The sequence below is a fragment of the Aythya fuligula genome, chromosome Z (assembly GCF_009819795.1).
Source record: "Aythya fuligula isolate bAytFul2 chromosome Z, bAytFul2.pri, whole genome shotgun sequence".
NCBI lineage: Eukaryota > Metazoa > Chordata > Aves > Anseriformes > Anatidae > Aythya > Aythya fuligula.
Genome location: NC_045593.1, coordinates 10618004 through 10632451, shown reverse-complemented (window position 1 = coordinate 10632451; position 14448 = coordinate 10618004). Strand labels below are relative to the sequence as shown.

The 14448-nt window shown below is 43.1% G+C and overlaps 1 protein-coding gene across 1 annotated transcript in view; it reads right to left on the bottom strand.

Annotated features, from left to right (window-relative positions):
• Positions 1-14448, bottom strand: part of LOC116501125 (phospholipid-transporting ATPase ID-like) — a 68851-nt gene that overhangs the window by 11451 nt on the left and 42952 nt on the right. Inside the window, exons 13-21 of the mRNA XM_032206541.1 lie at positions 13186-13394; positions 10931-10974; positions 9206-9371; positions 8612-8800; positions 8116-8231; positions 6299-6463; positions 3878-3989; positions 2681-2786; positions 1717-1864 (exon numbers count right to left, since the gene is read on the bottom strand). Coding sequence (XP_032062432.1) covers positions 1717-1864; positions 2681-2786; positions 3878-3989; positions 6299-6463; positions 8116-8231; positions 8612-8800; positions 9206-9371; positions 10931-10974; positions 13186-13394 — 1255 coding nt within the window. The remainder of the gene's footprint in view (positions 1-1716; positions 1865-2680; positions 2787-3877; positions 3990-6298; positions 6464-8115; positions 8232-8611; positions 8801-9205; positions 9372-10930; positions 10975-13185; positions 13395-14448) is intronic.

Sequence of the window (14448 nt, the reverse complement as noted above, 5' to 3'; positions counted from 1 at the left end):
ATAAAAATGCAAATAGAACAGCTTTAACTCAGGTAAGCATAAGAAAGCAAAACACAAAACCAGAGCAAATGCAACTTTGCTCTGAGTGCTGACCTTTAAATCAGTCAGCCACGTTATTTGTATTCAGGAAACACACAGATAATTGGATGTCTGGTCACCTCTCCAGCTCTGCGTGAGAAGGAGCAGTCTTATTTTTTTGTAGTTCTTTCAAATTTTGTGTTTTGGCTCCATTCTTTGTTTATGTCTCTTCTCAGTAGACATTCATGGAAGGAATCTACACAACTTTCTCTTCCTCAGAGCCACCACAGCAGGCCCACTGCCCTTTCAGTGTAAGGCGGACCATCCTTTAGCCTGATGTCTTTTTTTCTTAAAGCCAAAAGCTGTGAGTCACCAGTGCCTCTGCTTCCCTCCCATTAGTAGTGGGCAGGGAACAAGAGACCTTTCTCAGCTTGGTTTTAGGGCACATGCCAGTCACTGCAGCTAGGGACACAGCATCCTGACTGCACGGCACTAGCAAAATATCACCACATAGAAACTATATTAATCACCATATAGAAACTATATCACCATGTAGAAACTATATATGGTATAGTACGCAGATCAACTAGCTGTATGAAGATGCCATTGCAGATGCTGCTGTGCTCTGCTCTTTCCCTCTGTTTCAGCAAGACCACGTGTACACAGTTCCAGTATTCTCTAGCTCAGAATAATAATGCTCTCAGTTTTCCCCCGTGTTTTCCAGGTCATACATGATCTTAGTTTTCTTTGTACTCTCTCTAGTTGGCCTATATTTTCCTCAAAATAAAGGGCCTGAGTAACTTGAATTATTTCAGCTAAGATTTTACTGATGCCAAATGGAGCAGGAGGATTTCTTCACATGTTTTACAAGTCTTAGGATCATACATACATACATTTCTGTGTGTTCAGTTGGTTATGTGAAAGTGGAGGACGATGTATTTGTTCTCTCTGGAACTACATTTTCCATTTTTTCAAAGTATTTCTCCAATATTTCATAATTGTTTTCAAATCTAATTTTGAACTCTTTCTCTACCCTGCAGTTCCTCCCAGCCTGGTATTATCTGCAGATTTAAGAAGTTTGCTCTCTTTGTAGGCAGTTAATTAAAACACTAAATATTGAATAGATGTGAGATTGCCCCCTGAAGACACCACTTAGCTGTTGTTTCTTCTACAGTAGACCCTTATGAGCCATACTGCCAAACAGTATTGCATTTGTCACATAAAAATTTCATCTAGGCCACATTACTTCAGTTTGCTTGGAACAACATCATGGGAGAGAGCATCAAACAATTTATTAGTCAAGTTATATGATATACGCTCTATCTGTTATCAGATATATTTAGTAGAATACGTTCTTGGCATACTCAAAATCCATGTTTGATGTTATCTTCTCGGGGCATTCATAGAGTGTCTGATTATTCTTCCAGTATATTTCTGTAAAGGATAATCTTTATTGCTCCTGTTCACTGAACATCAGGACCAGCTTTTCCCTTTTCCAGTCTTCTGAAACCTTGCCCATCATCTTTGATGTCTCAGATAACAACTAGAGCTAATCTTCAATTGGAGTGGGGGTAGGAGGGAGGGGGGAGCAGCCCTCTGTGGCTAATTTTTTTAAAGCATTTTCAGACTTCCAACATATTCTAACCTATTAAGTTCCTAAGAAAATTGAGTCCCATCATGACTCTGAACATTCCTTACCAGGCTGTGACCGTTGATGACCAGACCATACACCCCATTTGCTTGCTCATCAGGTAGGAGCTTTGTTTTTTTGGAAGATTTTTCAAATTGAATGTTGATTTCATCACTGTCCAGAAAGGACTCTGGCTTCATCTTTTTCCTTGCATTCCTAAAAAAATAAAAACAAAAATGTCCAGATAATAATTAAATTCTTGCAAAGATGTATGCTTTACTAATCAACTTTATGAAAATAGAAATTTTATGCTTCCCTTTGTTAACTTAGTTCAATTTTCCCTGTATCCCTACCACAACATGAATGGTTTAGCTGCAGCTGTTTGTGCATATCAGCCACATGCTTCTGAAACTCTAACAAGTGTTTGCTAAACTTGTGCTGCTACAGGTCAAAAAACTCATCAGAATGTCACAAAGGACAGTACCCCAAAGGGATCCCAATTTTTCATGTATGTTGTCTGACAACCACCTACTTCAACTGAAAATGATGGAAAAACTTCCCAATTTTCCACCTATATCTAAGAACTTGTGTCTTCTGAGGACACTGTGGAGGAAATTAGGCTTCCAGATAATGCTAGAAAAGGAACATATCCAAGCAAAAAATTGTAATGTGGATGAACAGTAGAGAAACACAATAGATCAAGTCTGGCGTTGTGGCTCCAGATCATTTGTCCAGTGCCAATTGATGTTGCTTGCACTGAGACTGCTGTCTTATTCGTTTATATAGATTTGGCCTCTTAGTGCAAGAAGTTTCAGAGTTAATCCACACAGGAGATTTCTACACTATGTCTAGCTGCTAGGTCTTCCAAGAAGTCAGTTAGCCCTTATCTAGAGTCCCTGAAATGAGATACATCAGGTAAACATACAGAAAAAAATAAAAATAAAAAAATAAAATAAAAAAGAAGAATAACAACACACTGCCCCATTCCACTGTAAGTGCAGAGTAATGAAGCTGTATATATCAACTATTTACCTGAGTTCACTAAGTACATCATCAGACGTGCTGCCTTCAATAACGAAAACATCTGCCATGTCATCATTCAGCAAGTTGCAGGAGTAACCAATATTCATTGCCGTCTCTGAGAAAGATAAACCAAGAAGATGACACATCTTAGTACCCCAAACCCACCAACAGTCTCTGTGGACTTTTTACACCCGTGACAAAAGCTCATATTCTCACTCAAAAGGCCTTGCAGCCTTTCAGAGCCAGCAGTTTAATACAGCTAGATGAGTCACCCTGATGGACGCAGCAGCAAATCTCCCCTAATCAGGCTTCATAAGGCAATGGAAAAAAAATAATTCTACTAAAATAAAAAAGTTCAAAAGACCCTTCATTCTGCATACTTAGAGTTACCAAGATGTTTCATGTAGATTCAAAAAAAAAATAAAAATTCAGGACACTTAGCTTTCCTTCCTGTTCCCCCTCCAAAAAAAAGCCTCAAATCACAGCTCTGAAGAGTATCAAGACATTTCATTTAGAATATTCTAGTGGGGTGGGGGTGGGGGGAAGGAAGTATTTTGGTATTTTATAAGCAAAATTATTTCATTCTTAGCATGAAATAGAGACACTTCATTTTTTTCAAAAGTTCTGCTTGTTTTTTGTGTGAAATAATTTACAATTACTTTTGGTCCCCTGGAAACACCATTGTTCCAGGAAGCTTGCTATTTCTGAGAGAAAAAAAAAATCACTGGATTCTATTCACAGTTCTTTCCAACTTAATGCCTTTTCCAGAAGCTTATGTTTTCTCCATTTCCATTCCAGGACCACATTGAAACAGAACTAAGATCAACATTAGCATCAAAGTTCCTTGAAACTGGGACCAAATTTTTTCAAGACTTCTTCACCAGGACAATCAACTGTACTAAAGTGACATCTTTTCACAGCATAAGACAGAGGCTACAGGATCCTCATTGTCACCTCTCCAATGGCAAAGGATGCTATTGTCGTACTGTTTCCAGCCTCAGGACAGGAATTAGGAACAGGCACCAGCTACAGTTACCTGGTCTAATTCCAGTTAACTGGAGCTTGTCTAGCTGGCAATGAAGCGAAGCCCTGTAAATTTATCATCTGTGCAGTTTTTCAGAGGAGAGACAATGAAAACACAGGTCCTAGCAGAATCATCCCACCAGTGAAAGAGAAGGGAAACATCCAGAGCTGTAACCCCTTTACCTTGCTTGTCTCCAGTGAGAACCCATATCTTAATGTGGGCTTTGGCAAGAGTCTCGATTGTCTGCGGGACCCCATCTTGTAATTTGTCCTCAATCGCTGTGGCACCTAGCAGCTTAACAGAAAAAAACACAGGGAGCTGGTAAGTATTCCCATTGTGAGTAAGGGAGAAAGCATTAGACCTCTATGTGGTTACTCAAGCAAGCACAAATGAAATCCAGGAATAAGGTTGCATTGACTTTCATTATTCCTCAGGAAATCTACTGGATGGAGTAGAGCCCTGATCCTACAAATGTTTTATTTTGTAATCCCGCAGACTCAGCTGGATCATGAACACACCTGAAATTAATTGCCACACGTTTGCACCCCTACAGGTCCACGTTCTTCCATGTCGCCTTCACAGCAGATAGAGATTTAACACAGGGATGAAGATAGATGGGGATTCCTGTCTCCAAACCTCCATATGTATCCTCTAACGTGGAGCTTGCTCCCAGCCATATACTGCAACTGGCTACATTTTCTCCAGACCACAACACACCCATGCCCACCACCTTCTCCACACCATCACACAACACTAAGCCACTGCCTGCTCAGGACACAAACCTTTGTAATTTCAAAGTTACTGCTTTCTCTGTGTTTTGGAGATACTTGGTGGCTTTATCCTGTTGTCAAAGAGACCTGAAGGTTTCACTGCTAGGTCAGGTTTAGGCAGCGTCTGCTACTACATACCTCCTGCTGTTGGGAGACTAAATTCAAGGGCTGGCTTTAAGAACAAGATCTATTTTGGTTTCCTGGAATATTTATCATCCTCAGCTACGAGTGTTATTAATACATACAACAACACTACGTAAACTTTCCATAGGCTTTTGAAAACTATACAATCCATGCTTTGCAGCAGTAGTCCCTTGTCCAGCTAGTGAGAGCTTAAATGCTTGTAAGCATAGTAGGCCACCTCCTGGAGGACCTGCCCATTCCTGGCAGCCTGATTCTGACTTGGAAGCCCAGAGATGAACACTGATGTCAAATGCACCCAGGAACACAGACTAAGAGCATGCATTCCCACATCCATTTTCCTTAATTTTTAAGTTGATCAATGATAGATAGTATGTTTACTACTATTCCCTGAATATAACCATGATCTGCCTCTATTCCTCCTTGCTGTCCTTATATCCTTACTCACTCTAAGGACCCCTGAAGGGGTCTGCTATGCACAGGGACTTCTGCTCTTGACATCAACCAGACTGTGATACCTGGCAGCTTTCTATGCCTACACAAGACTCCTGTGCTGACTCTGGCCTTTGTATCCATTCACTGCCACAAGCCAGGGACTCCTACACCCACTCCCTGTCCTTCCCTGCAGCACCTTCTGGAAGTAAAATAATTTCCACACAGGGTAAAGAGAAGGGTCTCATGTAAACTGTTTCCTTCTTAACCATGTTTCTTCCTCCTGTGAGCCAGTGACCTCGTCTCTACTCAGGCCATGAGCTTCGTAACCCTTACATGCAAAACAGCTGTCTCCTTGACCTCTTGAACCTCCATGTCATTCCTGCTTTGGACATGACCCACACAGCGTTTGCACGATGTAATCTGCAGAGCTGCAGGATTAGCATTTCCCACTGTTGAGACTGGGAGAGCAGCAGGCTCTGCCCCATGGACTATGCAACTTCCAGAGGTCAGTTGCTTCTAGGCTCACATGTGTTTCTTCCCAGGCCCTGCTGGCATCCTGAACACACAGCTAATGGAAGGAGCAACAGTGCAGCTCCCCAGCTTTCCAAGATCTCAGGAAAGAGTTGCTGTGAGTGCAAAAGCTGAATTGCTTCCTCTCAGATCCCACACATCCTTTTCATTCATTATTCATGGCTGTAAAGCACAGGCAAACCGCAGGGCTGTAACAACACTCAAGGAGAAAAGAATGACTTGCAGATCACAAGTTTAGTCCTATTTCAGAGTGACACAAACATCTTCGTGGACATCATCCCCCCATTCTGCCCAGGGCTGCAAGAACAAAGGCAACACCCTCTGAAATGAAGGGGGACCTGGGGATTATTCACTGCCTGCCATTTCAAAGAGAGGAAAATAAATAGATCAGCCACTTGCACATACAAAGGATGGCCATGAAATATTTGTGTCCCTGTCATCTCCTTTAAGCTCTGCTATGTCACTTCATCATGAAAAAGCTACTCTGACTCCCACGTGAGTTAAAATAACACCATTCCCAGGCACTGGTGGCTGACACCGCAGTGGCTCCTCACGGGGGTGCCAGCAAAAGCCCAGCATTGCCATATTTCAAACCACTCCCGTCACACAACCCACCGAGCTGTTTGCAGCGCAGTGTTTACTGAAGTCACACTGAGCTGTTTGTTCACAAACCACTATCTCGGCTGCCTCCCTCAGAGTTTGGCCCAGATTCTGTGAAATACCAACCATTAGATCTTTTTCGATCTCTTCATATATCTCAGACAATTTATCTTCCCGTCCTTCCAAGGCAGTGCTTGCTTCGTGGTGACGCTTGATCCAGTCCTGAAAGTATTCTTCATCCAAGTTTTTATAGGCCACGACGAGTGTCCTCAAACCTTCCCCAGCAAACTCCTGCGAGACAGTGGTGAGGCAGAATAAGTCAAAGGAGAACAGACTCCTTGCTCTGGTTTACAAAAGACTCTCTGAAAGCAAACATCTATTTGTGAAAACTTGTTACCTAATGTCTGCAGAGGAAAGGTGAAGAAAAACACACCTTAGACCACAAACCTCAGGGCGCTTTTTAAAAACTAGTTCCAGGTCACTTTTACATCCTTACAAAGAACAAATTTAAAAAGCCTCTCTTATATTCTTGGTCTAAAACTTTACATCAATCAGGCAGTTGTTTGCCAGGTTCACATTTCTCAACATGAGGTTCAGAATAGTAAGACCTAAATAAAACACGCCGAACTCTGCTTTGAGTTTCAGAGCTGCACTCAACTTGCTGAGGGGCTGACCTAAATACTCAGGATGAGCACAATCACTCATTACATCTCTCCAAGTCCTTGTAAGTGTGCTTTCTGTAGATGTACAACTGACAGTACATTTCTCAGTGTTTGACAGTACAGGTCTGTGTCTGGTGGAATAACTGAGGTCCCTCTCTGCAAACTGAGGCTTCCCCCCATAACAGGACATCCACTTTCTTTCTCTTTTGGGATTCCAAAAGAGCAGATCTGAAGTAAAGGTGCATTAAGGACAGGCCACATCCGCAGCTCATCTCCCTATGCTCTGACCTCTCCTTCACACACAATGTTTTCTGGCTCCCCCAGGCAGTGAGCAGGGATGTTTGTGCTATTGCTCAACCTCCCTGGCAAATCTTTCTGTTATCTTGTGCTCTGCTCTGTACCAGCAGGAGCTGGCATCAACAGAGGGAGTAGATGTTGGCCAGGACATCCACCTCTCACTGCATTTTACTCTACACCACCAATATAAAAAGCCACGAGGTTTGACTGCTGCATTTTGCATGCTGCCCAGGCAACAAGCCCATATATGATCTGGAGGAAGGGAAGGGAACTGAGACTCTCATAGAATCACAGATTGGTTTGGGTTGGAAAGGGTCTTAAAGACCATCCAGTTCCAGCCCTCTGCCATGGGCAGGGACACCTTCTACCAGGTCAGGTTGTTCAAAGTGCTGTCCAACCTGGCCTTGAACACTTCTAAGGATGGGAGATCCCAACTATGCCAGCCCTGCTCAGCCCATTCTGTCTGAGGCCTCTCAGACCATAGTCACTGCAGATTTGGATTGTATCAAGAAGGTAAAAGGCTCTGGGACCCTTTTACTGATAACCTGAATTATTCCAATCAAGGCATGCCTGAATATGCTGGGCACCTGCTTTGTACAATAACAGCAGAATTGGATGGAATATAACTGCCAAACACAGATATATAGTGCTATTTCAGGTGTTTCCCCTGTCCTGCCCGGCTTCCACTTCCTAATCCATACTAATGCAGCTCTTCTGAAATGTCCTGCATTGTATTTGACATACAGATGTTCTAGGTAACCTAGAGCAGTTCAAGTGGTACTGGTGATAGCTGATTTGATACCTAAAGCTTTAGAAATTGATTTCCCTCTTAATCCCCCATGAAATATACATACATATATATATATTTGGTATTTGGGTGCTGCTTCTAAAATCTGTATTCTGTCTCAATAGAAATTACATTTCCGTACCTGGAGAAAAGGCAACCATCAAATGTAGATTTGCAGTGCAGAAGAAAACACTTACATTCAGATGTTCAGTGGTCTCCTCCTTGAGAGAATCACAGGATGGATGAAGCAGTTCATAAAGAATGGTGTCAGCCCCCTTGCAGTATAAAGTCAAGTCCCCTTCTGGACTCCGCACTATAAGGAACAAGAGAGAAATTCTACAGATACCAGACTGAAGCACTCAAGATTCATAGCACTTGCATCTAAACAAAGGTTTTCAGACATATCCAAACTCTACCAAGTGATGGCAAACTCCCAGGAATCAGGACAAGATTTGCTTAGAACAGTAGATAATGCAACTACCATCAGCCTTAGTGGTAGCAGCACAGGCAACTACACCCTGATTGCACTGGTCTGAGTAGATGCTCTGTTGGACTCTGTAGTTCCTACAAGCAGATCTTCAGGCAGGACATCTGCACTCAAAATTCAAGAAGATATTGGGGTACTGGTCCTGCTGCCAGTAAAGGCGCTTAAAAGCCTGAAAAGCCATGAAGAAGGGAGTAAAAGGAACATACCGATAACTGACATTCTCTTGCGGACATTGTTGAAGTCGAGAATAGCCAGCAGTTTGTAGATTTTCGTTTCTCCCATTTCCACAACAGTGATGGTCTCTGGTGTGCGAGCCCGGAACACAAATCCAAAGTTTCTGGCAGCAGTGACAAGGGCTCCCTCATCAGGAGACTGGGCCTGATACACCAAGTTACCTGACACGCAAGAAAAAAAAAATGGCTTCTACTTTGTTTCTGATATTTACAAATATAAATTCAAAGATATTTTTTTTTTGTAGCAGTTATCTATGTATGGAATAGAAAAGGAGCTGGGCAAGCTGTCTGCCACCACAGGAAAGTTGTGGCACCTGCAGTTTCTGCATGTGAGGTGTGGTGGTGGCAGTAATGACATCTCCACCACAGAAACACATAGGGATTAGAGGCTCTGGTCCTTTCTGCTCCCATGTGGCAACTCCAAAAACACTAATTTATGTGTTGCCATGCAACAGAAAATCACCAGGGATCCAAAAGGACCAGTAACAGCTTCTGTGAAGAGCAGACACACCGTGGTGGTGCAAGGTGAACAGAACCACTCAGTCTGGTACCTTTAACAGTCCTCACCTTCTTTCTTCTCTTCTGGCATCACTGTGTGACAAAGTGAGAGCAGGCGGAAGAACCTGTGGGTTGGGACATCACTCAGCTTCACAGCTTCGACCAGGCTGTGGTCATAGAAGGCAAACTTTGGGTCAGCTAACGGGTTGTAGGAGAAATCAACCTTCTCTGTGTTCTGCAAAAACATGGCTTTGTGTTATTTGTAGAGCTCTCTGATGGCTGCCCACTGATGCATGCCCATGACAGCACCCCTTTCTTCCTTTCATTTACGGAGGTCCCTCTCCTGCAGGGCGGTTCATGACAGAGACTGATCAATCTAAGTGGGAAGCCTCAAAAGCTACTGAGTCGAAGCAAAGGGCAGGCACCTGAGGTGCCTTTCAGAGCAGCACTCAGGCTGATAGTCTGATTATCCAAAAAGATGCCTCGCTCTACCAAAGCATATTTTCCTACAGGATCCCTGCTAAAGAAATGCCTGCCTTCAAAACACGGCTGCTTTGAGACATCATCCTCCTGATTTCAATGCTTGTCCAGGATAGCTGTGTGGGGAGGCCGAATTCTAAAGGCTGTGTTCCCCACCCTATTCTCCCAAAGCAAGAAAAAGCCCTGATATGGAAAAAGATGACAGACAAGTGATGTAAAGGTTCAGCTCCACAGGCACTGCCCTTATTGTCCAAAAACAAGGAGTCCCAAGCAGAGGGGAACAGTGGAGAAACAGCCAGAAGCTCAAAGCATGAAATGTCACGGAGGAATGCACTGCAGAGCCTGCCCGGGATGATCCCAACTCCCGCCCCATCCCAGTGAGCTCAGAGTTTCCAGGATGGGAGTCATGCATCCTTCTGACCTGCTCCAGCTGACAGTCAGCACTTGCCACAAGAGCACAGCCCCCCCACCTACACTGATTTGCGCAAGAAGGCCTGGACACTCCAACTCCATGAATATGTGGGCAGCGTCCTTTTAACCTGCAAGACTCTGTTCTATCTTGTATCAGGGGCAGGAGGAGCTGCCTGGTGGTGAATTGGCAGGAGACCAGCGTCTCTCCCCCAGCAAGCCAGCCCTTTGAAATTTTGCTGCTGGAGTGAGGGCAGCCTGGTGGGACAGCGCTTAGTACAAGCAGCCAATTTCAGTGCGTAGTTTTAAAGTGCCTGGAAATGAATCACTGGAATGAGGAGTGGGATTTTCGTCATCATTTTGCCATTTGTTACTTGGATCACTGCTTGCAGTTTTCAGACATTTTAAGCAATGAAATCCAAGATGTGGGTTTGTGCCAACAAACAGAGGCTGGATAGAAATGGAGAAGCCACTCATTTTCACACTTTCCAGTGTCCAGACATAGGGGAATTTGACAGTGACCTTGTTATGCATATGAACTGAACTCACTGATTCCCAGCCAGAACTTTAATTCACTGCCAAGGATAATAAGATTCATCAGTGTCCAAGTTTCCAACCAATATCAATGGCCAAGTGTTCAGAGGAACTGTGCATGCAGTAGGATGTCATGTGAAGCTGAAGGAACAGTGGATACTCAGGCTGCCCACCCTGCAAATTCAAAGCAGCCCTACTGGAAGGGAATGCAACTCTGACAAGCCTCTGATGTCTACACGAACACGATTTCATGCTGTCAGGATCAAGAGGAGCAGCATGAATGTGAGCTATGCCTGGGTGGGATTTGTCTACTGGCACCTATGGAGGCAGGTTCATAGAAAGCAGAGATTCTGCTACCACTTGAGCACTTACCTCAGTTATTTCTATCCTTTGTCCAGACATGTCATACACATCACCTGCAACCAAGAAAGACTGAGGTTATAGCCATAAGCCTCAGATAAGAGCTGTCTCCGAGCTTTTCTACCAAAAATAAACAAATAGATAGATTAAATAAATAAAATAAATAAAGTGTTTTGAAGCTAGTATCAAATTAAAAAGTTTCAGTAGCACAAATATCTTGAAATGGGGACTGGTGACTGATGATTCATATACATCAGATCCTACGTCAATCCATGATAAAATCCAAAGACTGACAGATGCTGAAAACAAAAAGCAGTTGCCGTAAAGATGACTGGCATTTGAGTAAAGAATTGGCTTCTGCCCAGACGGAACATAGTGCTAGGAGAGTGTTTTCAGGGTATGACTTCTCTTGTGCCTTTCTTTCAGAATGGGAGACAAAATCCGGCTCCAGGATTATATTGGGGTTGTAGCAGTTCCTGGACAACCAAAGAGAAGTTGTCAAAGCCCCTTCTTCCCATGCTTAGGTAGCAAGGCTGCTTGATAATCTCTGATATCCCTGAATTGATAGTCTAGTCAGAGAAATGAATGACGTCTCATCCCCAGTGAGTGGAGTTTCACTACTGAAGCCTGAACAAAAATTTCACTAGGAAGCTCTGGACTGTGTCCAGGCTGGCCAGATTCAATAGTTCATTGAAATAAGATCGAAATACAGAAAATTACATGAATGACCAATCCATACCTGTATCAGCAACCTCAACTGTGATGATTACAGTCAATTCTAATTACTAGTACTCCCTCATAAAAGCCCCGAAGTTGTAGAAAGAAACTCAGAAGCAATCTTTCCTGAGAACTCTACATCGGTTGATCCCGCTGGGAACTGTAACCAAAAGGCTATTCGACACCTTCTCCTCAATACGGAGCCTAAGCCTCTACAGCCTCCTTCCTGGCAGCAGAACCAATTCATTCTTTCTTTTGGCATGGCTTTCAAAAATGCCACGAGTGTAAAACCCAGAGTATTCTGGAGAATTAGCTAAGCATTTAGAAAAAAATAGGCAGTAGACTGTCTGCATTCTTTCCACTTATTTCCCGTTCATTTCTTGAACACACATACTATGTCTATGTTAACACTGGTGACATCCACTTCAGAAAAATAAACTACAGGATATATGAATAAACAGACTGAAATTTTAAAAACTGTTTAGCACCACCAGCGCTGGTCAGCATAACAGTACTTTTACAGACGTTGTGTTGCCCAAATACAGACAAAGTAAGATTTATAGGAAGAAGTAACTCCTTTAATTAGACCAAAAGGCTCCACTGGGAAAAAAAAAAAAAAGACAACCTTTCTGGCACATCAGTCCATCAGCAGGTCTGATACAGGCAAAACAACATCCATCTCCAAATAGGATGTGACTAATTTCTCTGGGGGAGTGTAATGATGTTAATCAATTAGTCAGTTTGTGAATGGTTAGCACCTCCTGAGGAGGGTGAAGAAAATTGCCTGGGGCTGTACAATGAAGGAGCCTGTTATATCAATGATTATTAGGATCTAACAATGCTACCAACTTTTCCAACTCACTACAAACTTTTCTTCTGATATGTCAAGTAAGCTAGGGCTGCAGATGAATGACCATGCCATTGACTAGGCACTGACTGAAGGTTAAGCAACCTGAAAAGGATTTGGAAAACCACTGCTCATGATGGGAGAAATTACTGAATGGGAGAGGTAGCAGTATAAGTAGCTGACAAAAGTTACAGACAGCACTGTGAGGATTGGCTGATTTCACAAGCAGATAAAAGGGAATCATGAGAAACACCTGCACCCCACGTATAGCTGGAAGGGAGGACTGGGCTGTTTGGGGGAGTAGAGTTTTGCAGGGTTAGTAATGGCTGGGTAACCATATCAGTAATACCACGAAAGGCTGAGATCACCTAGGTAGTGATATCAGAAAAAAGAACACATTTGGGTACAGATGTAGTAAAACTACAATGCGGGAAAAAGTAATAAGGTGCAGATTCTTTAGTTCAGTGCATACTGGTGCAGGAAAAGGGAGGTAAAGGGGTAGCAAAAAGGGGAAGCAAAGGACAGGAAAATGATATTAATCTATTTAAATAATGTAATATCTGAGCTGCCCAGGTATATCTGACAGATAGCCCTGTACTTGATACTGCAGCTTCTTATAAAACAGTCTCTTCTGGATATCATATTTAGTTTTTCTCTACCGAGAGGTGTAAAACCCAGAGAATATGATGAATGGATAATATACCGTAGGATTTGCCGTTGATGGAGCACTTGTTGAAACACATGATGTTCTGAGTGAGGGTCCCTGTTTTGTCCGAGAAGATGTACTTGATCTGCCCCAGCTCTTCGTTGAGTGTAGTGGTACGGGCCTGGGCTGGCGTGTCGTTCAGTGGGTAATACATCTTGCGGTCCCAGTCAATGTAGAAACTGTTACCCAAGCGTATAATCTCTACACTGGTAAACCCAAAAGAGAAGGCAATGGAATATTTATTAGTTTAAAGGACAAGATCTTTATCTTCAGCTACCATCAGCAACTGCAGCTAGAAGACAACTTTGAAGGCAATGACAGGGCGTACTCATCAGGTTGTCCTTAAGTGGCCTGTTGTAAGCAAAGCTGAAGCAAGCCTCACTGAAATGATCTGATAGGCTTATAGTAAATTCATTTCCTTTGTTTATAGAACAACTTCTCATAAATACATTTGAGAAGTTTCAGCAGTACACAGGAAATTTTGAAAATCTGATGCTTTCTTTCAGCCTGCACTTGCTTCAGTTGAAGCTACTTTTTTGTGACAGAAGTCCATAGGCTGGGCAATGAGTTAAGAAAACCACCAATACATCATTTTCACCCAGACTACCCCAATGCTACATTAACCCTGCTGTGAACAAGTGGCAGTCTTTCATGCGTGGCAGGCAAGCAGACTGAAAAGCGAAGCAGCAGCAGCAGGGTGTTTCATTTTGTGCAGTTTAAGGAATGTTTTCAGTGAAATTCAGGGCTGATCTGCTCTGTGGTGCCCGGGGATGAGTGCAAGCAACCCCGACCATGAGAACAAGTGAGTCACTGTGTAACTCAATACAATCATCAAGCAGTATCAGCTCACAGACAGCATGAATTTCCACTTTGCTGCTGGTTTGACACACTGGGGAGGAACAGGGTGAATTCCTCGTATTTACCAACACAAAAGAGTCTTAGAATACAACTTCCGACCCTGCAGCTCTGCGTGTAACTCCTCATCCTCCCAGCAGCTGCAGGGAAAGGGCAGCACCAGTAGCTAAGATCTGTCTTTTGCAGTTTGACATCACAAACTTTTCACAAACGTTCTCTGTGAATCTCATGGCAAGGGTTTGCTCTGCAGTCAGTACCAATTCTCCCTGAAGAGTTGGGTTCAGTGATAAACTATACCAATCTAGTCAGTCTACACTGCAACCTCAAGGTTTTGGAGGCAACTTCTTCACAATTCCTACCCTTTAACCCTGCTTGCCTATCTGCAACAACCAATGCAGCACTGTG